The sequence below is a fragment of the Heptranchias perlo genome, chromosome 10 (assembly GCF_035084215.1).
Source record: "Heptranchias perlo isolate sHepPer1 chromosome 10, sHepPer1.hap1, whole genome shotgun sequence".
NCBI classification, from domain to species: Eukaryota; Metazoa; Chordata; class Chondrichthyes; order Hexanchiformes; family Hexanchidae; genus Heptranchias; species Heptranchias perlo.
In genome coordinates, this window is record NC_090334.1 from 13,196,466 (window position 1) to 13,222,906 (window position 26,441).

Consider the following 26,441-nt stretch of genomic DNA (forward strand, 5'->3'; position numbering starts at 1 on the left):
GTACCTAGAATGCCAAATTTTGTGATCCGGAGAAGCAGGAGTGCTTCCCTCAGGTCCAACAAACCTACCTGCCCCGGCCCCCCCCCCCCCACCCCGATTGCGGGCCTCTGACCCTGATCCCCCCGACCCTCCCTCTCAACAATCGCGAACCCCCACGACCTGATCCTGACCCCCGATCCTATCCCCAATGACTCGTGACCCCTATGCCCGCCTCTGTCCCCCGTTCGTTACCCCCCCCCCACACCATGCAAACAAAGACTTACCTGCAGACGTCTTCTCCCTAGCGAGTCTCCCGTCTGACAGACCAGCCTGTTAATCAGCCGGATGGGAAACCGACAAAAAAAAATAAGACGTCCTTACGTCAAAATTGTAAGGACATCCTGGAAACCCGTACTAATGGGTTTCCTGACCTCAAATTGACCCCCGCCCTTTTCCCAGCTCCATTTCAAAATTGAGCCCATTGACTTGTGATGTGAACTTGGGCATCTTTACCTGTCTGTACCCAAGGAAGTCGAAGGAATTCGCAATTATATACCCCTTTGGGCCCAAATACATACACATTCCTGTTCCTACGCTGGTTCTGACTTCTTCCCTTTGTTTATTTCAGATTGATTTCTGAGAAGTGACCTGTCCACTTGTGGGTTTTTTTTCATTTAGTATTTGGCCAGCTTGCTTCGCTAGTTCTAAAATTAACATTAAGCCCATTGTACACTGTATGGCACCTAACTGAGAAAAGGAATGGTTGTTTTTAGGGAGATTGCTTTGTCTGGATGTGTTGATCTGTTAGACATTTTTAAAAAATTGTCTTTTGATTATCTAACTGATGCTTTTTGTGATGGACTGTCAATATTGAATGCATTTATTATTATCCAGGCAACCATGGGTAGTTCTTTTTATCGATTTTAAATGGACTACACAGTGTGGTAGCAGCAAATCCCATTGTAAAACTGCTTGGTCTAAATTATGGAGAGAAACTCTGTTAGGCGGATATTAAAGCAGCCGTTTATATGTGAATGGCTGTGTTCTGGTGCTGTATGGCATATTCAATCGAGTACATTTTTTATCAAATACTTTATTTACATGTAAGTTGAGATGATTTTTGAAATCATAAGTTCTCTGTTGAAGCACTTTATAGGATGATCAAAATTGCACAGTCCAATATGGAAGAACATTAGGGGCCCAGCACACCAAAGGGTGTACAGATTTTGTTAACAAGACCCTTTTGGTTGCGATTTATATTCCATGAGTGAGATGTTCTGATCTTATGAGTAATAAAAGCTTTGGCCAATGGAAGTGGATTATCTGCCATGCCCTATGGATCTTCATAATGTACATGGTATAAAAAATGTGAAGGATTCTGAAAAGGGTTGATTTTGTGTTAAACTCTATTGTAGTTTGGTACCAGGACTGCTGGAAACAGAGTGAGGATTGTCCCTCCACTAATTTTTCCAAGGAAAACTCGTTCCTCAATCAGGCTATGATATGAAGTCACCTCAGTGAAATGGAAAATATTTCCTGGGAATGGTTATGCATGATACCATCTAAGTCATAATTGGTACAAGTGCATGAAGTAGTTTTTAAAAAATCTTCACAGGATTCCTAGCCAATTGGGAGTGCTATTGTGTGACTGCTGATGTTCATGTATACCTGGAACGTACACTCGAAACCAGTGAGAGCTGTGTTTCGGTGTAGGTGCTCTTCTGAGTGCTTGTGAATATTTTAGGTCTTCAGTTCTTCTGTTAAATTCTTTCCAACATTAAAAATTGTTTTTGAATGATTATCGGGGCCACTGATTTACAGTGACTGAATAAGTTGCAGTCCATATTTATTACATGGAATTCTGGGATGGTTGGGGGATCAAATTCCACAATTCCATCCATTTATTTCTGTGAAAACTGTAAATCAATGGCCATGGCGATTATACATGGTTTTAGACAATAGTTCTAGGGTTCAGAGGAAATCTCAAGGACATGCTCAACATGGTGGTGAAATGTCTGTAAGTGTCTTGTAGAATTGCAGCAGAAATTGCCTGAGGTGTTATCAGGAGGGACATGTAAACAAGAATTTTGATTTCAGTGTGTTGGAGGCTAAGGAGCCAGTGATGGTGAAGACAAGGTGATGGACTTGGCATGTGACAGGATGTAGGTGGTGGAATGTTGCAAATGTTGGGAGTTTTTTGTAGGATGGAGAACAGGAGGTTGGCCAGGAGGGAATTGAAGGAGGCGAATCTTGAGGTGCCAGAAGCATGAATAAGGCTTTCAATGGGGATGACGTAAGGGCTATGGTGGAAGTAAATGGATATGGGGTTTGAAGGTCAGTTGAGTGAGAAGTTGTGGAGAGATAGAGTTGGAGACCAGAAATTTGTCATGAGCTGAACAAGGTGAGTTTTATTTCCCTAGTGTTCAACTGGTGAAAATTCTGGCTCATCCACAACCTGATATCACTCAATCTTCAGAATGGAGGTGGTCATGGAATCAGGGGTGATGTTGGAGAGGTAAGGTTGGATGTCTTCTGGATGTATATGGAAACTGACCGTGTGCCTGCAGGTAATGCCCCAGTGGGGCCGAATGTAAATGAGTAAAAGGAGGAGGTCAAGGATGGAACCTTGAAGTCACAATGCAGGGACAGGATAAGAATCCGTTGCTGGGGATGTGTTGGCTATGCTGATATTGAAAGGAGTCGAATAAACAAGGGCAGTCCCTGGAGGTGGACTACACAGGAGAGACGAGGGAAAAGGATTCAGAGGTCGGCTGTATTGAGTGTGAATGAGAAGTCGAATGGGACAAGAGGATAGTGTATCACCATTTGACAGTGGGCTTTTGAGGAGGTGGATGATGGCAGTTTTGAAGGAGAAGGGGACTTTGCCTGTGCTATGGATGCTGTTTATAATATCAACAATTATTGAGGCAAAGCTAGTTAAGCGTTTAGTTGAGGTTAGCAGGAGGGAGATCTCAGTGTGTGCAGTCGAGGTTAGCAGGAGGGAGATCTCGGTGAAGAAATGGGCTGGTGAGGACAGAGGGAGAGTCACTTAGAGAGTGATATGGGCTAGGCTCTGAGGTGAAGGAAAAGCTGGGGGGACAAACTCTTGATTCAACAGAAAGCAGAGGGATGCAGGCCCAAGCCTAAAGCATGACTGAGAGGATCAAGGATTTTGAAATGTGACTGGTCTATGCAACTGAGCTGAGTGGCCTCTTTATTTATTTTTTTATTTGTTCACAGGATGTGGGCGTTGCTGGCGAGGCCAGCATTTATTGCCCATCCCTAATTGCCCTCGAGAAGGTGGTGGTGAGCCGCCTTCTTGAACCGCTGCAGTCCGTGTGGTGAAGGTTCTCCCACAGTGCTGTTAGGAAGGGAGTTCCAGGATTTTGACCCAGCGACGATGAAGGAACGGCGATATATTTCCAAGTCGGGATGGTGTGTGACTTGGAGGGGAACGTGCAGGTGGTGTTGTTCCCATGTGCCTGCTGCTCTTGTCCTTCTAGGTGGTAGAGGTCGCGGGTTTGGGAGGTGCTGTTGAAGAAGCCTTGGCGAGTTGCTGCAGTGCATCCTGTGGATGGTACACACTGCAGCCTCTGTGCGCCGGTGGTGAAGGGAGTGAATGTTTAGGGTGGTGCATGGGGTGCCAATTAAGCGGGTTGCTTTATCTTGGATGGTGTCGAGCTTCTTGAGTGTTGTTGGAGCTGCACTCATCCCAGCTGCCTTATGTTTTTGCATATATTGCTTTTTTACTATATTACATATTAGATGATAACTGCAGGGAGTTACTTGGTCGTATTCAAATCAGAAGTTTTGGAGCTTCATAAACATCAGGATTAGACATCCTGTATCTAGCAGCTTGAATTTTATTATTCATAGTTATGATTTTATATTTATAACGAGCTGATTTGAATTTGTTTTAGTACCTGTGGAAAACTGTGCGCGCAGAAATATAAAAATGCTGAGCTTAACATGATTGTTGAGGTGTGGTGCATCACTTTTAAATGGCTAAAAATACATTGGTAGCTGTTTGAATAGGAATTGGAAGCTACATTCAGAATAAATTCACATCAAAAGGCAAGCGATGTCGTGGAAGAGACTGGGCTCCTTCCAATGCAAAGTCTCCTGTTCCTCTGCAGAGAAAGAAAGAACTTGCATTTATAGCACCTTTCATGACCTCGGGATGTCCAAAACCACTTCACAGTCAATGAAGTACTTTTGAAAGGTAGGAAATGTGGCAGCCAATTTCCACACAGCAAGGTCCCAGAAACAACAAAGTAGTAATGACCAGATAATCTGTTTTGGTGATGTTGGTTGAGGGATAAATATTGGAGAACTCCCTTGCTCTCCGCAGTAGTGCCATGGGATCTTCTACGTCCACCTGAGAGGGCAGACGATACCTAACGTCTCATCTGAAAGACTGCACCTCAGACAGTGCAGCACTCCCTCAGTACTACACTGAAGTGTCAGCTTAGATTTTGTGCTCTAGTCTCGAGTGGGACTTGAACCTACAATCTTCTGACTCAGAGACAACAGTGCTACCAACTGAGCCACGACTGACATGCAGGGAGCTGATGTTCGGTATGGAAGCTTGAGCATCAGGCTTCACGGGGAAACCCTAAGGTCAAGACATGGAAAAGGAAGTGGCTGTTGATCAGGTGTCTGAGCCGGAAAATGTCAATGCCACTTATCATATAGTAGGTACAGCACAGGAGGAAGTCATTCGGCCCATCATGCCTGTGCCAGCTCTTTGAAAGAGCTATCCAATTAGTCCCATTCCCCTTTTCTTTCCCCATAGCCCTATAAATTTTTTCCCTTCAAGTATTTATCTAATTCCCTTTCGAAAGTTACTATTGAATCTGCTTCCACCACCCTTTCAGGCAGTGCATTCCAGATCATTACAACTCACTGCGTAAAAAATGTTTTCTCATGTCGCCTCTGGCTCTGACAATCATCTTAAATCTGTGTCCTCTGGTTACCGAGCCATCTGCCACTGGAAACAGTTCATAAGAACATAAGAAATAGGAGCAGGAGTAGGCCATACGGCACCTCAAGCCTGCCCTGCCATTCAGTAAGATCATGACTGATCTTCGACCTCAACTCCATTTTCCCACCTGATCCCCATATCCCTTGATTTCCTTAGATTCCAAAAATCTGTTCATCTCAGCCTTGAATATACTCAACGACTGAGCTTCCACAGCCCTCTGGGGTAGAGAATTCCAAAGACTCATAACCGTCTGAAGAAATTTCTACTCATCTCAGTCCTAAATGGCCGACCTCTTATCCTGAGACTATGCCCCCTAGTTCTAGACACTCCAGCCAGGGGAAACAGCCTCTCAGAATCTTATATGTTTCAGTGAGATCAGTTCTCATTCTCCTAAACTCCAGAGAGTATAGGCCCATTCTACTCAACCTTTCCTCATAGAACAACCCTCTCACCCAGGAATCAATCTAGTGAACCTTCGTTGTACCGCCTCTGAGGCAAGTATATCCTTCCTTTGGTAAGAAGACCAAAACTGTACACAGTACTCCAGATGTGGTCTCATCAAAGCCCTGTACAATTGCAGCAAGACTTCCTTACTCTTGTACTCCAACCCCCTTGCAATACAGGCCACCATACTATTTGCCTTCCTAATTGCTTGCTATACCTGCATGTTAACTTTGTGTTTCGTGTACAAGGACACCCAAGTCCCTCTGAACACCAACATTTAATAGTTTCTCATCATTTAAATTTTTTTTCTGTTTTTTTTTATTCTTCCTACCAAAGTGAATAACCTTACATTTCCCCACATTGTACTCCATCTGCTATCTTCTTGCCCACTCACTTTAACCTGTCTATATCCCTTTGCAGACTCTGTGTCCTCCTTACAACTTACTTTCCACCTAGCTCTGTATCGTCAGCAAACTTGGGTACATTACACTTGGTCCCTTCATCTAAGTCATTACTATAGATTGTAAATAGCTGAGGCCCAAGCACTGATCCTTGCGGCACCCCACTAGTTACAGCCTGCCAACCTGAAAATGACCAATTTATCCTTACTCTGTTTTCTGTCCGTTAAACAATCCTCTATCCATGGTAATATGTTACCCCCAACCCTATGAGCCCTTATCTTGCGTAACAACCTTTTGTGTGGCATCTTATCTAATGCCTTTTGAAAATCCAAGTATACGACATCCACTAGTTCCCCTTTTATCTACCCTGCTAGTTACATCCTCAAAAAAAAACTCTAATAGATTCGTCAAACACGATTTCCCTTTCATATAACCATGTTGACTCTGCCTAATCACATTATGATTTTCTAAGTGCCCTGTTACCACATCCTTAATAATGAATTCCAGCATTTTCCCGACTACTGATGTCAGGCTAACTGGCCTGTAGTTCCCTGTTATCTCTCCCCTTCCTTTCTTGAATAGCGGTGTTATATTTGCCAACTTCCAATCCATTGGGATCGTTCTGAAATCTAGGGAATTTTGGAGATCACAACCAATGCATCCACTATCTCTGCAGCCACCTTTTTTTAGAACCCTCGGATGTAGGCCATCAGGTCCAGGGGATTTGTCGGCTTTTAGTCCCATTAATTTCTCCAGTACTTTTTCTTTACTAATATTAATTACTTTAAGTTCCTCACTCTCAACTAAATAACTTTGTTGTTTTTGTACTCTATGCCTCTATTAATAAAGCCCAGGGTCCCATATGCTTTTTTAACAGTCTTCTCAACTTGTCCTGCCATCTTCAAAGATTTGTGTACATACATCCCCTGGTCTCTCTGTTCCTGCACCCTGTTTAAAATTGTCCCATTTAGTTTATATTGCCTCTCTTCGTTCTTCCTACCAAAATGCATTACTTCACACATCTCTACTTTAAATTTCATCTGCCATGTCTATCCCCATTTCACCAGTCTGTCTATGTCCTCCTGAAGTCTGTTACTATCCTCCACATTGTTTACTGCATTTCCGAGCTTCGTGTCATCTGCAAACTTTTAAATTACACCCTCAAGACCCAAGTCCAGGTCATTAATATATATCAAAAAGAGCAGTGGTCCTAATACTGACCCCTAGGGAACACCACTGTATACTTTCCTCCAGTCTGAAAAACAACGTTCACCACTACTCACTGCTTTCTGTTCCCTAGCCAATTTTGTATCCATGTTGCTACTATCCCTTTCATGCCTGGGGCTTTAATTTTGCTAACAAGTCTATTATGTGACTTATCAAATGCTTTATCAAATGCCTTTTGAAAGTCCTTGCATTAACCGCACTACCCCTATCAACCCTCTCCGTTACTTCATCAGAGAACTCAATCAAGTTAGTCAAACGTGATTTTCCTTTAACAAAAATCCATGCTGACTTTCATTTATTAGCCCATACTTTTCCAAGTGCCAATTAATTTTATCCCGGATTATTGTGTGTCAAAGTTTCCCCACCACCATCGTTAGACTGACTGGCCTATAATTGCCGGGTTTATCCCTCTCCCCTTTTTTGAACACGGGTGTAACATTTGCAGTCCTCGCACTGACCCCATACTGAAGAAGGATTGGAAGATTATGGCCAGAGCCACGGCAATTTCCACCCTTAGTAACCTAGGGTGCATCCCATTTGAACCAGGTGACTTTTCTACTTTGAGTACTGCCAATCTTTTAAGTACCTTGTCTTTATTTTTATCCTATCCAATATCGCTACTACCTCCTCCTTTACTGTAGAGTATGAAGCAGTACAAAGCTGGTACTGACTGTTCCTGGCTCAGATGCCTCCGTTCAGCACTGTGGAGCAGCCTGGAAGATGATCACTGGTGCTATTCACTGGTACTTCTGCAGCTAATTTTTAAACTTGCTACAGGTTACAGTATGAACTCAGCTGAGCCAAAAGAGCCTTTGATTTTTATACTCACATTTATCAAATGTATACTTTTAGCTAAACTATTATTTTTAGTTGGACCTTGCAGATACAAATTGATATACAGCGGGGGACATGCGAGCCGCCTAACAGATTATTACAGCAAAACCAACCTGACTCTCTCCAGTCAGTGCTTGCAGCAACAACAACTATTTGTATTTATATAGTGCCTTTAATGTAGTAAAACTTACCAAGGTGCTTCTTAGGAGCGTATTAAACTAAATTTGATTCCAAGCCACGTAAGGAGATGTTAGGACAGGTGACCAAAAGCTTGATCAAAGAGTTAGGTTTTAAGGAGCCTCTTAAAGAGGGGAGAGAGGCGTAGAGGTTTGGAGAGGGAATTCCAGACCAAACTTATCTGTGTAGGAGACCTCTTGCAAATCGTGTTGCACTTCCGGGAATGAAAGGGGGAGTCAGGCTGTTCTATTTCTGAAAGACCGTGTCAAAGGAAAATAATGCCATCATTGCAGAAAATATACACAGAAATAAAATGCTAGTGAATCAACAAATCCAGAAAAATTCAGAAATCTGATGACAACTTACATTTAAAAAGTGCCTTTAATTTAGGTAAAACTTCCCATGGCACTTCACAGAGGAAGAAAAAATGGGCACCGAGCCTTACTGAGAAATAGGAGAGGTGGCTGATAACCTGCCTCTTGAACCGAGCTATCAGAAGGCTTTGGAAGGGGAGCAGTGTAGGCAGAGTGTTCCAAAGGATAGGGCTGCAGTAACTAAAGGCTCTGCCACCATTGGGGGATTGGAGGGAGGGTTGGATGCTCTGAAGTCCAGAGTTGGAGCATTGGAAGACGCAGGATTGGATGTAACACTGGAGGAGGTTGCCATGGTAGAGTGGGGCAAAGCCATGGAGGGATTTGCGAATGAGAGCAAGGAATTTCAATGCAGTATGTTGGGGGGACAGGGAGCCAGTGTCGGTCAGTGAGGATGGAGGGTTATGGTCAAGCAGGACTTGGTGTAGGACGGGATACTTGCAGCAGAGTTTTAGATAGAGTTTATGGTGGAGGTCAACGAAAGCATTAGAGAAATTGGCCTAGGCTTTTAGTTCAGTCTTTCAGTTCAGTCTTTCATCAGCAGAAATTAAGAGGGCACTTCTGCCTACCGTGAGATGTCCTCCTGATCAAGGGCATATTTCCAGCTCCAAGGTCATTAACGTACAGGAAACAGGCTCTCTGGCCTCTGCTTGGGGCGGAACGTATGCAGCAGAAAAAAGAGGTGGCCAGTGTGCTGTTTGTAAAAGCAAAAAAATTTGATTTAAGAAGCTGTCTTGGTATCTGATCAGGCCTGTGCAGGATCGCGCTCAGAGAGTGCTTGCACAGGCCCGCCTTTCACTTTTGCCCCAACTCAGTGCCCTCCACTGACCTCTGAGGATTGGCCAAGAATTAGCTGGGGGGAGACGGAAAGCCTAATCCATCAAGTCTAGAGGTGATGAAGGTGTGAGTAAGGTTTTCGGCAGTTGTGGGATCAGAGCCAAGCTAGGTTGTGAAGATAGAAGTGAGCAGGCTTTGTGATAGGTTATGGGGTTTGAAGCTCAACTCTAGGCCTAAAACAATCCTTGTCTTGAAATGTTTTGAACTTGATTGGAGCTAAAGAAATGCTCGTATATATTTTTACTTTAAGGTTCCACTTGCTTTCCCATCTTGCTCTTCGCTTCCTAATTTTTAACTTGTATCCTTCGGTATTTGAGACATTCACAAATTGCCTAGTTCAGTTTGGTCAATTCCTTTCATATTCTTGAAAACTTCAGCTGTGTCACCTTAAAGTCTCTTTTTCTAAAGAATACAAGCCCGGAAAAGGATATGGAGAGTCGGCATGGTCACAGCTCAATAAATTTTCCTCCATTGTTGGAACTATGATTTGAGCTACCTAAGATGGTGAATTTTCACTGAAGAGATTCTTGCATTGTTTCAGTAGAGGGTCTGTTGGACAGAAGTATAAGTGAGTATACAATCATCCAAATGGCCACTGGTCCACGAGTGGTGTAACTGCCCATGTTCTACATTTGTAGGTGGCAAAACCTATGAAGCTGTCAGTCTGTTGCTGCAGCTGTGACCCAGATCCAAGCTGTTGGGTCACCAGCACAATGAGTCACTGTGCCCTACTGTGCTTTCCTGAAGATACATGTAATCATTTGCAGTTCCAACCCACTGGGAAATCTCGGTTTCCAGCTGTTGTTTCTCTTAGCGCACACTCCTTGGTCGAACCTGTTCCATTGATTTGTGTGTGCAAATTGACTTGTGTTTTTTCCTCCCTGGACGGTGAAACTCCATATGCACAATTTGAGGCACGAGCACCTGCCAGGATTTGAAAACTTGTTTTAAAAATGAAAGGCTTTTTTTGAAAATGAAAGATTTTTTAAAGCCAGTAAATGAATGAAGTATAGATATATTTTTCATGTAAAGTGTTGGTCAGACTGTACGGCAAAAACTGTAGAGTTGGTGTCTTCTGTTAACATGTTGAAACTGACCTTGTTCTTAGGGATAATATCGGCAAAGAGTACTGTTGAGATGAAGAATAGGAGGATGGAGCAGTGAGGCACACCAGAGCTTATTGTGTGGGCACAGGAGGCGGAGGAAAGATTGGAGGAGGTGTGGTGATTGCACAGGGATATGGTGATGTATTGCTGTGCTATGGAGGTAAACCATGCTGAAGACAGCAGAGGCCAAGGAAGGACAGCAATCCAATCACACAGCCATGAAGAATGGTCTTGGTGCTGTGTACAAATTGGAAAACTGATTGGAGGGACTTGAAAATGGAGTTGATGAGAGGGGTGAGTATGGGGTTGAACAACGGCAATATGTCCAATGAGCATGGAGAGAGAGAGCAAGTTAGAGACGGTGGTAGTTTGAAAAGATAGAGAGGCAGGCTTTTTTTTAAAAGGAGGAATGTGATGGCATCTCTGAATAGGGTGGGCACGAGTCTGCACATGAAGGCAAGGATGGGACCATTAAGGGAAAGTTGGGTAGTCAGGAGCTGGGTCAGAAGAGGGTGTAAGGAGTACCTGGTGCATTTGAGAGAGGAGATGAGTTCTGATAAAGTCTGGAGACAGTGTGTTTGTACACTAAAACACTGTGTCACCATGCTGTCTCTGGTTGTCTATTCCGATTGGTTTACCTTTATTTTAGTCTTTCTGGCAATAGTTACATTGCAGTGAGGAAGTGATCTTTTATTTTTACAGTTTTGGAATTGTACCGTCAAGCATATTGTGCTCAATTCTCATGCTTAACGCAACATTTGGTGCTGATTTAGATATGAATGTGACCACCTTTCCTGGTTTTGATGAGTTGTGAAACACTGACCACAAGCAGCTGTTTCTGTTTTTCATCTCTAGTTACATTGGTGAGCAAGTCAACCATCAGATGCTGGTATAGCTACCTGAGGACACTGGCTTAGACAAGTATGGAAGTGAGTGCATTTTTTTTCCTGGTGGATGAGGGAGTTTGAAAGGAGCTGTTTCAGTGAGCTTACACTGCAATAGCTGACGCGTTCCTTCTTTACTTGTGTCCCCTTCCTTGAGTGGAGGTGTGACGAGGCTCAGAGTGGGTGGCTTCACATTCTATTGAACAGCAGTTCTTAACCTGTGGTCATGACCACTCTGCTCCTTGGCATAGAAGTGGGGGTCACTGCTGCTCCACTCCATGTGGAGCTCCTCAATGCTGGTCTTGGCTCTAGCTTCTACCCTATGTTGTTGCTTCACTCCGGAATTTGGCACTGCGGTTACAGGCTGCGAGCAGGAATTCCTGACCTCATGGTAGTTTGTGCCAGATCTGGAATTCCCACTGCAGCGTGGGGCTGAGTCTGCTTCTAGAGCAAAGTGTGCGATACAAAATGTAGCCAGGTCTGACAATGAAGAGCGTGTCAGGGGTAGGTAAACTTCTGTGGGAGTAGGGAGAGAGATTGCTTCTTTTGGAGAGCGGAGAGGATTCGCACTGCAGAGGGGACAGATTTGAGAGGAGAAGAGATCTAAAGGGAAACGCAGGGTAAAATGGTAAAGATCTGAAAGCCTGCCTGTAATAAGGAGCAAGACGAATTTAGTGATTAACCTTGCAAAAAATCACTCTCAGTCCCAGGTGATGACTACTCAGGGTCTCTTTTAGGGGAGTGATAATCAGGTTGGACTGTTGAATATATATTAAAACAATTGTAATTTATTTTTCCTATAGTTTACAAAATTATCAATTGTAAAATAAAGGAATGTACAGAAATTAATCATAATGCACCATTTTTAATGTAAAATTCAAAGCTTTCCAGGGAACATGCTCTCGTGCATGTTAACTTGTACAGAGTGGTGGTGGGTGTGGTGTTTGAGGCGGCGGGGGTGGGGGGCAGCGTTTATAAGAATCATGCGCAAATCTCAATTTGGTGCCAAGATCCCTATCGGAGCACAACTTTCCTGCAAAGTGGATGCTTTCTTTTCCTGAGTAAAGCTATTCTGCATAAAATGCAGCATCTTTCAAATTTGGTACCTGCACTGTTTGCATTGGTGTTTTCCTTTTGAGTCGATCAGCTTCTTTTGTTGCCCCAGAGGTTGTGTGGTGAGTATTTCACAATAGGAGATAGTGCTATAGTGCTTTATGGTTGCAAGGGAACCTATTTTGGTCCAAGTAGCTTTGTAGAGAAGTATAGAATCATACAGCATAGAAGGAGGCCATTCGGCCCATCGTGCCTGTGCCAGCACTCTGAAAGAGCTATCCAATTAGTTTCACTCCCCTGCTCTTTCCCCATAGCCCTGAAAATTTTTCCTTTTTAAGTAGAGATCCAATTCCCCTTTGAAAGTTACTGCTGAATCTGCTTTCTTCTGCTTTCAGGCAGTGCATTCCAGATCTTCACTTGCTGAGTAAAAGACGTTCTCTTCTCCCCTCTGGCTTTTTTTGCCAACTATTTTAAACCTGTGTCATCTGGTTACCTTTGTGTTGGGTTTCTGGAATTTCTGTTTGATAGTTTCACTCTCAAAGTTCATATACCTTCCAGTTTAATCTATCTTCTGTCAACTGTGATCCACAATCCCTTCTTTCCACCAAATCAGTTTAAAGGTACTGATATAGCGCTTGTAAGCCTGGGAATGCTGCATTTTGAGGCTCATGTATTGACTTATTGACTTTGAAAGCCACTAGATGTGTGAACCTGGGTCACTGTGTCTGATCAAGCAGAAAGCATAGATGAAGGCATCTCTGCAATGATGGATAAGCACAGTAAACTGATGAGGCTAAATGAAGTGAGTTTGGACAGCCTTGACTGACCTTTCAGTGAACATAGGTCCTCAGTGCAGTGTTCTTTAATTCTATGACTACTAGATCAATCCCAATACTGGAATTTCTGTTGTCTGTCTCTCCTCTCCCATCCAGATCTCTCCCCTCTCTTCCCAAAGGCACTGGTCCATTTTTGTCCAAGTGCACATTCTTTATATACAAGTCTGGACAGTGAAGGTTGGTGGGTCATTTAATTGGTGGGTGCAGGGGGGATTTATGACTGTGCCACATCCTGTTTTCACCTGACTTACCCATATGCACTACTTTCCAGGAGCAGTTGCTGGTTAGCAATCAGGAGTGTGATCCCACTATGATTTTTGAATTGTCTTCACCCTGTTGGAGTCCAGCTTACTTGGTAAAGACCAGGGATCAAATCTGGCATTCTTCCTGATCCATATGATTTGGTCAACTGCAATCCAAAATCTCTTCCTTCCACCAATGTGAGGGCAACAGGGCAGTTAGAGTAAGAGGTGATCACTTTTATCTTTTACATCAGTACTTTCTGAAGTTATGGAGGCTGCTGTTGACTCTCAAATTATCCATGACCTTGAAAGTTCTTGCCTAATCCATGATCCCTGCTGTGGTGTTCAGCTTGACCATTGCGCTGATGATCATCTTGTCCATGTTACCAACCTATTGGATTTTGCTCTTGAGCATTTTGATGAATTATTTGGTACACATCTCCAAAGCCTTTCACAGCTCTGGCACCATGTAGTTAATGACAAGTTACAATCATTTGGTTTCCAACCAAACCAATGTTTATCTAGTTTCCTCTCAAGGAACTCTATCTGCACTATAGCTGATGGCTCATCATCTGACTCTTTTTCCATCAATTTAAGATTTCCTAGACTCTGTCCTCTCGAACACTCTGTTCCACCTTCATATCGATAATCACTTTTCACCATCTAATCTTATCCACTCTTCTGTTAACACTTCCACTCTACATTCATCAACTTCCTTCGGATCGCATGCCCTCAGTGCTCACAACCTCTTGCAGAGTCACTGTAGCCTGATGATCTCTATGTTCATCACCGCAGCCATGAAGTCTTGTTTCTTTCAATTACATAGAATTTTACAGCACAGAAATGGGCCATTGGGCCCAATGGATCTGTGCTGGTGTTAATGCTCCACATGAGCTTCCTCCCACCCCTCTTCATCTCCCCCATCAGCATATCCTTCTTTTCCTTTCTCCCTCATTTTCTTATCTAGCTTCCCCTTAAATGCATCTATATTCAAAGACAGCTTTGAGTCTCAACATCTCTTCTGACCTCAAGCAGAACACCTATGCTTGGTGTAATCATAGTAAGCACTTCCTTTCCTCTATAAAGTTGAAGTCTGTCCGAGATTTGAATACTGCTCCCTTATCTGGCGATGACCTTGTAGCACCTTTTTGCATCCCTCAATTGAACCCAAAAATAAGCTTACCATCTGATAGCTAATCCCTCTCTCACTTTTAAGCTTGGCTAACACTTGCTGTCTCGCACCCTCCTCATCACCTTGGCAGCACTCACCTTTGTCAGAGGTAGGTTCAAGCCCCACCACAGATCAGTACTGAGGGAATGCTGCATTTTCAGAGATCTGCCCTTCAAGTGACATTAATTTGGGATCCCATCTGCTGTTCGGTGGTTCAGATGCAGGTTAAAGGTCCTTGGTACTATTCAAAGAAAAGCAGGAAATTCTTTGGTATCTAAGCAGACACCACCAAAAACATATTCACTGCTCATTTGGCTCTGCTATTTATGGGACCTGGGTTTGTGCAAAATGGCTGCCATGTTTGCCTACATAGCAAGAACTAATGCCATTCAAAGTAATTCATTATATGAGACACACTGAGACATTTCTGAGACATGTTAAGATACTATGTAAATGCAAGACTCTTTTCCTCTATTTTATCAATAATTGCAGTGAGCTTTGCTCCATCTAAGCCAAAAAAGGCACCATCCTGCCTTTCCTGCATTGAAATCAAGACTTTAACTTATTCTTTCCATCCATTCTCCTTTTTAAAAAAAGAGGAATGTAGTATGAGTACATTCAACATTCGTATGTGAAGTTCACCAACTTGAAAATTTACAGCAATTTGATAATGTGAAATCTGCTCAATTTAATTACTGCCCTTTGATTCACTACAATCCTCTATGTAGCCTATCCCAGTAAAATAGAACATTATTTTTGGATAATGCAGACTGCTCTGTCAGCTGACGCTATTACGATTATGGCCCAGCATTACATTCTTAGCAAAATTGAAATTGTTCTGACACGTGGTGAAAAACCCAGCGGCTGCAATGGCAGTTAAGGAAAAGCTGGTAGACTTCAAAAACACACCAATAAATTAATACTAGCCTCATGGTTTATCAATTCAGGTGAACCCATCCCTTTAATGCACATCCAGTGAGCTGTTGTCCTGAATGCAATTGATCTGGAATTGTCATTTCAGTCCCACCTTTCAGATAGAAGTTGTGGCACGCTGAAATGTACAAATACAAGGATGCCTGTGTAGATTTAAATCTGGTGTGCTGCAACTAGACTTCCACAGTGGAAAGGCAACGTGCCAATTGATCCAACTTTCATGGCTGCAAAATGCAAGTCCCCACCACTTAAAACGTCCATATTTAAAATAGGCAGTCGCTTGCTTATATTGGCCAAAAAGCGATAACCATTAGCTAATTGCTATAACGTCAAATTCAAAGTTGCCGGTTACAGCATCTTAAGTGCTCCGTTTATTTTGGGTAGAAATTGCTGTGTTTACTCATTTTTCACATTAAATTTAAAAGGAAGGATCAATTTCTGCTTCCCAACTGGGCTCTATTTATTGGGTTATTTTTGTGGCAATATTTTCATGTCAGGCTGCTTTTTGAGAAGATTATTTACCCACTGAGCCCACTGTGTGATAGAGACCTGACTGCAAGACATACTGAACCTGCTCCCCCGCATTAAACTTGAGTGACGAGACTCCCATGATCTGATGGCAGACTCTCAGACCTCATTTTCCTTGGTCTAGGTGCAGTCTGTGCTCTGCAGGTTGTTTGATTATTTACTGTGCACTTGTATGTGGGGCAAGCTAATGTGTGTACTCTGGGTTACAGTCCTTTGTCAAAGATATCCACTTCATGGCTCAATGCATTAGTATTTTTTTTAATTCGTTCATGGGATGTGGGCTTTGCTGGCGAGGCCGGCATTTATTGCCCATCCCTAATTGCCCTTGAGAAGGTGGTGGTGAGCCACTTAACTGGACCAGCCATATAAATACTGTGGCTACGAGAGCAGGTCAGAGGCTGGGTATTCTGCGGCGAGTGACTCACCTGACGAAGGAGATAATCTCCGAAAGCTTGTGATTTTCAAATAAAACTGTTGGAGTCTAACCTGGTGTTGTAAGATTCCTTACATTTGTCCACCCCAGTCCATCACCGGCATCTCCACATCATTGTTGGAGATGGTCATTGCCTGGCACTTATCTGGCGCGAATGTTACTTGCCACTTATGAGCCCAAGCCTGGATGTTGTCAAGGTCTTGCTGCATGCGGGCTCGGACTGCTTCATTATTTGAGGGGTTGTGAATGGAACTGAGCACTGTGCAATCATCAGCGACCATCCCCATTTCTAACCTTATGATGGAGGGAAGGTCATTGATGAAGCAGCTGAAGATGGTTGGGCCTAGGACACTGCCCTGAGGAACTCAACAAACCTGGGAAGTTTCCAAGAAATATTATACTGGCCATTGCGTATAGCGGGCAAATTGTGTTCGCAAGAAAGCGCCCGCTATAAGTAGTGGGGACTGTATTGATTTCACATTTACTTTGTAATGTCTACTGGCAATGATATGGAATGACTTAGGCTATTGTATTGGTGGGAATCAGGCACTCTAAGGCCTTTGAAATGATGGTCTAGTAGTCTGCATTATCAGTGTTAAAGCACTTTATGTAAAGAATAATTCCTGTCTGATGATAGATGGATAATTAAGAGAATTAAAAAATATATTTTTATGCAATCGCGGCACTTTGTTGTAGAATGGCTCTCCAGAATGAAATGCTGGTCACAGTTGCCTGAATTGAAGTACAAGTTCGTGCCAAAGGCATCTATTTTATTCCCCCGTTCTTCTTCTAAGTGCAAACACTGGGTCTCTGGGTCAGCTTCTCAAAGCCTGCCTGTTATTTTTAGCTGAGTGAATACTGTAGTGAGTCACTGCTGAGCTGCACTCACTGTCGCGGCATGAATGCCTTTCTGTTGCACGAAGTGGAGAAACATTCATTGTGTTGCTGTGACTAGAACATGGTACCATTCAACACCAGAGATGACAATATCTTTCACGCTTGTTTAGAAAGAAGTGCCATTGTTCTGTGACAATGGGGTGTTTTTGTCAGAAATAAAATTTTGTATTAGCATTTAAGTGGAACCTATTGACATCTTTATCCTGATTCAATGGAAGTGCTGTTCTTCTTTTAATCTTGTCATTTTTCTCAGTTCCTGAAATGATTTTGTTTACAACACAGAAGTAATTTTTTTCTAAGAAAAAAAGCACGCAGACCAAAGCTTGAAAGCTGAATGTTTTACATGTGCATCTCCACTCCAACTTCAGACTTTGTGCAAAGGGACGCCTCACCAACTCTAAAATTGTAACACTAATCTGGAGTCGACTCTGTAGAGCAGTGGTGCGAGACCTTCTCCATAGAAGGTCTTCTTCCATTTGACACCACGAAGAGTGTAAAACCAGTGTAGCATCAAGCCAAGTGTGCAAAGTGCCCTGGCATTTCTTACATCTGTCGGTAATCTGCTTTACTGGCCAGCCTCCCACTTTGCACCTTCTGTAAACTTGAGCACATCTAAAACTCTGCTGCCCGTGTATTAAGTCGCACCAAGCCCCATTCACCCATCGTCCCTGTGCTCGCTGACCTATATTGGCTCCTGGTCCGGCAATGCCTTGATTTTAAAATTCTCATCCTTGTTTTCAAATCCCTCCATGGCCTCGCCCCTCCCTATCTCTGTAACCTCCTCGAAGCATCCAAGAGCTCTGCGCTCCTCCAATCCTGGCCTTTTGCTCATCCCTGCTTTTCATCGCTCCATCGTTGGCGGCTTTCAGTTGTTATAGGTGCAATGTAAATACAAGTTGTTGTAATTAATTTAAATATTCAGAAGTGCAGCTGCACTGTCCAAGCATTTAAAATGTGACTCCCAGGACAGAAGCTGTGTGCGTTCTAAACGCACATGCACAGAGCTCTTTCCTGGGCAGCAGAATTCATAGGAACACAAGAAATAGGAGCAGGAGTAGGCCATATGGCCCCTCGTGCCTGCTCCACCATTCAATCAGAGCATGGCTGATCTTCGACCTCAATTCCATTCTCCTGCCCATATCGCTTGATTCCCCTAGAGTCCAAAAATCAAAAATCTATCTATCTCAGGCTTGAATATACTCAACAACTCAACATCCACCGCCCTCTGGGGTAGAGAATTCCAAAGATTCACAACCCTCTGAGTGAAGAAATGCCTCCTCATCTCAGTCTTAAATGGCCGACCCCTTATCCTGCGACTATGCCCCCTAGTTCTAGACTCTCCAGCCAGGGGAAACAACCTCTCAGCATCTACCCTGTCAAGCCCCCTCAGAATCTTATATGTTTTAATGGGATCACCTCTCATTCTTCTAAACTCCAGAGCGTATAGGCCCATTCTACTGAATCTCTCCTCATAGGACAACCCTCTCACCCCAGGAATTAATCTAGTGAACCTTCATTGCACCGCCTCGAAGGCAAGTATATCCTTCCTTAGATAAGGAGACCAAAACTGTACACAGTACTGCAGGTGAGGTCTCACCAAAACCCTGTACAATTGTGGTAAGACATCTATCTTTACACTTGTACTCCAACCCCCTTGCAATAAAGGCCAACATGCCATTTGCTTTCCTAATTGCTTGCTGTACCTGAATGCTAACTTATTGTGTTTCTTGTATGAGGGCACCCAAGTCCCTCTGAACACCAACGTTTACTAGTTTCTCACCATTTAAAAAATATTCTGTTTTTCTGTTCTTCCTACCAAAATGAATAACCTCACATTTCCCCACATTATACTCCATCTGCCATCTTCTTGCCCACTCACTTAACCTGTCTATATCCCTTTGCAGACTTTGTGTCCTCCTCACAGCTTACTTTCCCACCTAGCTTTGTATAGTCAGCAAACTTGGATACATTACACTCGTTCCCTTCATCTAAGTCATTAATATAGATTGTAAATAGCTGAGGCCCAAGCACCAATTCTTGCAGCGCCCCACTAGTTACAGCCTGCCAACCTGAAAATGACCCGTTATCCTTACTCTCGGTTTTCTGTCCGTTAACCAATCCTCTATCCATGCTAATATATTACCCCCAACTCCATGAGCCCTTATCTCGCGTAACTAACCTTTTATGTGGCATCTTTTCGAACGCCTTTTGAAAATCCAGATATACGACATCCATTGGTTCCCCTTTATCTACGCTGCTAGTTACATCCTCGAAAAACTCTAATAAATTTGTCAAACACGATTTCCCTTTTGTAAAACCATGTTGACTCTGCCTAATCATATTGTGGTTTTCTAAGTGCCTTGTTACTACTTCCTTAATGATGGATTCCAGCATTTTCCCAACGACTAATGTCAGGCTAACTGAACTGTAGTCCCCTGTTTTCTCCCTCCTTTCTTGAATAGCGGAGTTACATTTGCTACCTTCCAATCCGTTGGGAATTTTGGAAGATCACAGCCAATGCATCCACTATCTCTGCAGCCACCTCTTTTAGAACCCTAGGATGTAGGCCATCAGGTCCAGGGGATTTATCGGCTTTTAGTCCCATTAGTTTCTCAAGTACTTTTTCTCTATTGATATTAATTACTTTAAGTTCCTCACTTTCATTAGCCCTTGGTTCCCCACTATTTTTGGTATGCTTTTTGTGTCTTCTACTGTGAAGTCAGATACAAAATATTTGTTTAACAGAGTTTCACTCAGGCAGCGCAGACAGGGTTTCGCCTGTTGTAACACCCGTACTGCAGCTACCTGTTTCATACATTGATAGCTGCAGTATTCATGCGTCCTGACGTGCGAGTTAGTGTGGAAAATAATGGTGAGGTTGCAATCGCCCATTGAGCTTTGGTTTCGGTTTGCGCACCAAAATACTTTTGCAATAGTCGTATCCTGGGAAGGCAATTAAGAGGAACTGATATATCTGAGATTAACTCCTTGGAAGCTCATAGGCACATTAGGAACAGGAGTAGGCCATTCAGCCCCTTGAGTTTGCTCCGCCATTCATTTAGATAATGGCTGATTTTTACCTCAACTCCACTTACGCCTGCTCCATATCCCTTGATGACCAGAACTGTGCAAGTTATGGGTTCCATATTACAAAAAGGATATAGAAGCACTGGAGAAGGTGCAAAAAAGATTTACAAGGATGATACCAGAACTGAGAGGTTATAACTATCAGGAAACACTGAACAAACTCTAGTAAGGGGTGATGCAATAGAGGTCTTTAAAATTATGGAGGGGTTTGATATTGTAGACGGAGAGAAGATGTTTCCACTTGTGGGGGAGCTCTAAACTAGGGGCCATAAGATAGTCATTAATAAATCCAATAAGGAATTCAGGAGAAACATTTTTACCCAGAGAGTGGTTAGAATGTGGAACTATAGAGTAGTTGAGGCAAATAGCATAGATGTATTTAAGGGTAAGCTAGATAAGTACATGAGGGAGAAAGGGATAGAAGGATATGCTGATAGGGTGAGATGAAGTAGGGTGGGAGGAGGCTTGTGTGGAGCACGGCATAGATCTGTTGGGCCGAATGGCTTGTTGCCTGTGCTGTAATTTCTATGTAATTCTATGTAATGCCTTTGCCTAACAAAAATCTATCGATCTCAGTCTTGAAAGCTCCAATTGTCCCAGTATTCATAGCCTTTTGGGGGAGAGACTTCCGATTTCTACTACCCTGTGTGTGGAAAAAGTGGCCCCTGATTTCGCACTTGAACGGCCTAGCTCTAATTTTAAGATTATGTCCCCTCATTCTTGATTCCCTACTAGAGGAAATGTAATTACCCTATCGAATCTTGTTAACATTGATCAGATCACCCCTCAATCTTCTATACTCAGGTAATACAAGCCAAGTTTACGCAACCTGACCTCATAATTTAACCCTCTAAGCCTGGTATCATTCTGGTGAATCTGCACTGCATCATCTCCAAGGCCATATATCCTTTTTGAGGTGCGGTGCCCAAAACTGAATGCAGTACTCTAGATGGATCTGACCAAGGCTCCAAAGCTACAAGGCTCTATCTATCTCATAAGTTGGGTACATTTTTTAAAATTATTTTTTGTGCTCAACAAGATGAAGAGTGTTAGCATTGGGAAACAGGACACTTTTCCCCCATTTTGAACACCAAGGTCCAAAGGGACTGCTTCACCAAGCTTCTGGTGCTAATATCAATGACAAACAGTAAAAGAGGATTAAAAAACTTCCATAAAGCACAGGATACTGTATGCGTATTAACAATACATCAGCGTCAAACACTCTCCAGAATGGTTAAATGCAGAGGAAAGATCTCTATACATTGCCCGTTCAATTAGCCTCAACCTCAGAAGAGGTGCAAGGTGGTTGGGAAGGAGGAATTGGAGTTCTGAGCATATCATTTTGGTTTGTCCGGGAGTTGGTGAGTTAAAAACTAATCTGCATAACTCTACTTTATTAAAGATTCCATCAATCTGGTACTAGTTTACTGTACATGTCTTGAGAAAGCATTGCTGCGGCAATGCTTTCTCAAGACATGTACAGTAAATTTGTATGACACTTGACCTCTCTGTACTAACATTATTATAGTGTCAGCTGCGGCTCTCTGGTAGCTTCTCTCGCCCGAGTCAGAAGGTAGTGGGTTCAAGTCCTACTCCAGAGACTTGAGCACATAGTCTAGGTTGACACTTCAGTGCAGTACTGAGAGGGTGTGCTGCACTGTCGGAGGTGCCATCTTTTGGATCAGATGTTAAACCTCGTCTGCCCTCAGGTGGATGTAAAAATCGCATGGCACTATTCAAAGAAGAGCAGGGGAGATCTCCCCCATGTCCTGTCCAATGTTTATCCCTCAACCAACACTTAAAACAAGAAGATCTGGTCATTTATTTCATTGCTATTAGTGGGAGCTTGCTGTGTGCAAATTGGCTGCCGTGTTTCCTACATAACAACAGTGACTCCACTTCAAAAGTATTTAATTGGCTGTAAAGCGCTTTGAGATATCTGGAGGTCATGAAAGGCACTACAAAACTGCAAGTCTTTCTTTTCTTTTTCTTTAATGGTCTGCTGAGCATACTTACTTTATCGACACATTCAATTTACATTTTGTTTTACTTTTCAGATATATTATTGCAACATCGTAGGGGAATTTGATGATAGATCTCGGTTGTCTAGAAACTAGTAAAAGAGTCTGGGTCTGGGAAACTTGAATGTTCATTTCTTTCTTTCATATCACAAAGCTTTAAGAATACTACTAAGTAAATGGTAACCAAATCACAAGCATTCCCCCACCAACATGCCGAACCAATACCTTCTGGCAGCTTATATAACCTGAGGCACGACGGATTATCTTAGGGATTGAACCAAAAGTTTCATTTTTTTTTTTAACAGGGTAGTAACTTTCGTACTGAGGGCCAAACTTCCCAACCTGCACTTTGTTGAAAGGATGGAATTTGCAGGCCACTTGGGATGGGAGTGTAGTTTTCTGCAGAAATGGGCAGATTTTTCCAGCTTGGCTGCCTAGCTCCCCACTGCTGCTTTTCTTGGCAATGGAGTTTATCCCAATGCAGCCTGATTAAAACTGTTTAGTTGCAGTGGGATGTTTGAGGGCAAGCCTCAGAAGGGAGTAGAGACAACCCAAGGTCTGCCTAAGGTACTAATGAGTTATGAGTTGCTGTTTTGCTTTGATGATTGTTCCACATTTCCCTGAAATTGTTGTGTATTTTTTCCAGATTGTGCAGTTTAACACTAAAGAAGCTAGTTGTCGTAAAGGAGTTGGACAAGGAACTCACTTCAGTCGTTATTGCTGTCAAAATGCAGGTAAGGTATTTAATCTTAAACTTGTGCAGTCCTTTCCAACTTTGCTCTGTAAGAACAAATAGAACGAAACCCGTCTATAAACCACAGTCTTTTGTTGGGGCTTTATTACTGAGCAAAGATTGGATTGACTCCAAAATTGGCAACAGTGTGACCTAAGTTACTGGTGCGGCATCGATCCACGAGTTGGAGCACATCAACTGCAATTCAGAAGCATGCCAGGTAACCAGGCAACTGACTCGATGTCTGTTTCCACCTGTACCACATAGCCCAACCTATTCAGGCATTGCACTGCTTTCATAGAAATGCAAGGAAAAATGCACAGACTAACCAGGGCAGCTCCACTAATTCACTTCTATCTACATCAAACCCAGATATCAGCACGAAGCTGGCCTAGCTTCCTTTGTTCCCTTATGGGAGTAGAGTCTTGCGCACTTGAATCTGCGCAGTAGCTGAGAGTTTGATAAGTCAAACTCCATTTCAGTATTTTTTGCTGTAATCTTCCTGATCACTTGCCCTATTGTTCAATTTTAAACCAGTTGATTGTTGTGTTGAATTGTAAGCAAGCTGTAATATTATTTAGAAACTCATCATCAAACCAGGCTCCCTTTTTAAGTGAACTTTCTGGCAGCTGTGTGTCTCCTATGTATCCATGAATACTTACTTCATCGCCTTGTTGAAGACAAAAAATAGCACAAAGCAAGATCGAGGACTGTGAAACACTTTGTATTAACTGAATGTGTAGGCGATTGTGTTGTATAATTTGGTACAAAATTCTCTCGTGTTTTCTTGACCGGATTGGCATTGGAGATATTTCAAACACTCAGGAATTTCTGGAGCCAATGAGACTGATGGTTACTGACATACAATGTCTCAGTTGGTCATATGATCTAATCATTCTATTTATTGAGAAGCTGTTTTGCCAACTGTACAGTACTGGCTGCAGAAAAAGAGTATTTGGGCTTAAACACACAGCATTCTCTTGTAGGTGGGGCAGATAGCCAGAGTCATATCAGCCAGTAGGATTTGTTCACAAGTGTAGCTTGGTTCTCCTCAGGTTAAAGGTGAATAAGGCTAATTCGAAGGGTGGCATGGCGTGGATATGGCAGGACTGATAGAGAAAAAGTTAAGAACTGGTCGAATAGCAGAGGCCATGTGAACTCTAGTCAGATGTACCTGTGCTTCTGTAAGCTTGTTTGGTGACTTGATGTCATTACGCACTCCACTTCTATAGAGATATTCAGGACAATTTGAACCTAACTTGCTGGACAGGAAATCAACAGGATCGGATGGAACGCTGGTTTTACACCCCGCCCAATATTACTCTCCAATGACTTCAATGGAGAGTAAAATCGGGTGGGGTGTAAAACCAGGGTTGCACCTGATCTAATCAGTTTCATGTGGGCGGATTAGGTTAAAATTGCCCCCATTGTCCCTAAAAAATCTGGTTCCTCCCACCAGCAAATATTGTCATCCTCCATATTCCATCACTTACCTCTGCCTCTGTTACAATCTGCAGGTTTTAAAATCTGAACATAATGTTACCTAATCACTATTCCATGATTTATATGATATTCTCTTGCTCACTTTGTATACTTTGGGCCCTGGACCTGACTGTTCAGTAAGGTTACTCAATAAAATAAATCCAACCTTTATATTTTGGGGGAGGGGCAAGAGGGAGGCAGTGTTACTTCTGTAACTTGTTTCAAAGCTATGTGTGTCTGGTTTGTTTCATCCTGCTTAGATTGCATCACTTCTGAAATTTATCTTAATTTATCATTGTTTAGGGATACTGATGTACATCTCTATGTCCTGTTTCATTTGTAAGGAGTCTTACAACACTGGGTTATAGTCCAACAACTTTATTTGAAATCACAAGCTTTCGGAGCTTTCCTCCTTCGTCAGGTGAGTCCTCACCTGACGAAGGAGGAAAGCTCCGAAAGCTTGTGATTTCAAATAAAACTGTTGGACTATAACCTGGTGTTGTAAGACTCCTTACATTGGTCCACCCCAGTCCATCACCGGCATCTCCACATCCTGTTTCATTTGCTCAGAGATTTCCTCAGTCATTTCTATTGAAACTATACTCAAAGGAGAATGCAAACTGGCAGTACATCTTGACGCTGTCTGTCTTTTTTTAAATTTCTCTCCCTGTCTCTGCAATTCAATCTCTGTTTGCTCTAGCACTCTTATCTCTGTATTTATGTGTACATCACTCTGTCTTACTACGTATATGTGTGTGTGCCTATGTCTCTGTTTGATCTAGCACTTTTATCTCTGTATCTGTGTGTATGTCACTCACTATATATTTGCCTATGTCTCTGCCACACTCTTAAGCAAAAAAAAACACACACACATGACTGGCCAGACTTCAAGGCTTTGAAAGACCCTTCTGGAAATCTACACTACACAATCTATAGGTCCCATTTTTGCACGCAGCAGATTGGTGCAAAGACCCCATCGAAAAATTGTACAAATGTTTATCCCTGTTCCCTACTCCTTTCCTCAGCTTTGTGCTGTGCTGCTTTTAACACTTCTGCTTTAGCTCACGCTAATCCACCCCCAACGCGGACACCTACTTGACAACCTATCCCTGAGTTGGCCCTGCAAATCCATGCTGTGGTTGATCGATTGTTTTTTGATGGACTGAGTCATGCTTTCAACGAGCTTTGTAACAGTGTTCTGCAAAATAATAAAATACTTTTAAAAAATAATTAAATTTCCCAGCATGCAGCAGCAAATGGCTCACTGACTCACCACAGCACTACACAGCTGAGCTGGTAGGTTTTTCAACCTCTATCCCTCTCTTCCATCCCCCTCCCCCATCCCAATTTTGGATCATCAGATGTTGGTGAGTATGCAGATGACTCGCTGAAGGTGCTTTTACATTACTGTTGTGCAGGCCACATCCATAGTATAAACACCCCATGCTCAGGGAGCAGAGGGCCTTGTAGAGGCGGATCAAGGGGGGCCATCATTATGGAAGTAAATGTGGGGAGCTGGTTTTCTGTGTTTCCACTGATACAGCAACTGAGTCTCCACACTGCAGAGCACAACTAGCAAACGAGTGAAGCTGCTTTCGTATCGCGTGAGATCTGTGCTAATGGCAGCAGCTCCCGATGCCCAGTTCTCTACAACCCGAAAGTAAATTTGCCAAGATTTCTTAAATCTGCGCTCAGCGAGGCCCGATATAAAAGAGAGAAAATGACTCATAGAAGACGGCACCCCTAGGCGGGAGGGAATAAAACCCGGCAATATCAAAGCA

The 26,441-nt window shown here is 42.9% G+C and overlaps 1 protein-coding gene across 4 annotated transcripts in view; it reads left to right on the forward strand.

Moving 5' to 3' along the window:
* pacs2 (phosphofurin acidic cluster sorting protein 2) overlaps window positions 1-26,441 on the forward strand; it is a 255,496-nt gene that overhangs the window by 126,806 nt on the left and 102,249 nt on the right. For all 4 annotated transcript variants that reach the window (XM_067991238.1, XM_067991241.1, XM_067991239.1 and 1 more), the window contains exon 2: window positions 23,092-23,179. In XM_067991238.1, coding sequence (XP_067847339.1) covers window positions 23,092-23,179 — 88 coding nt within the window. The remainder of the gene's footprint in view (window positions 1-23,091; window positions 23,180-26,441) is intronic.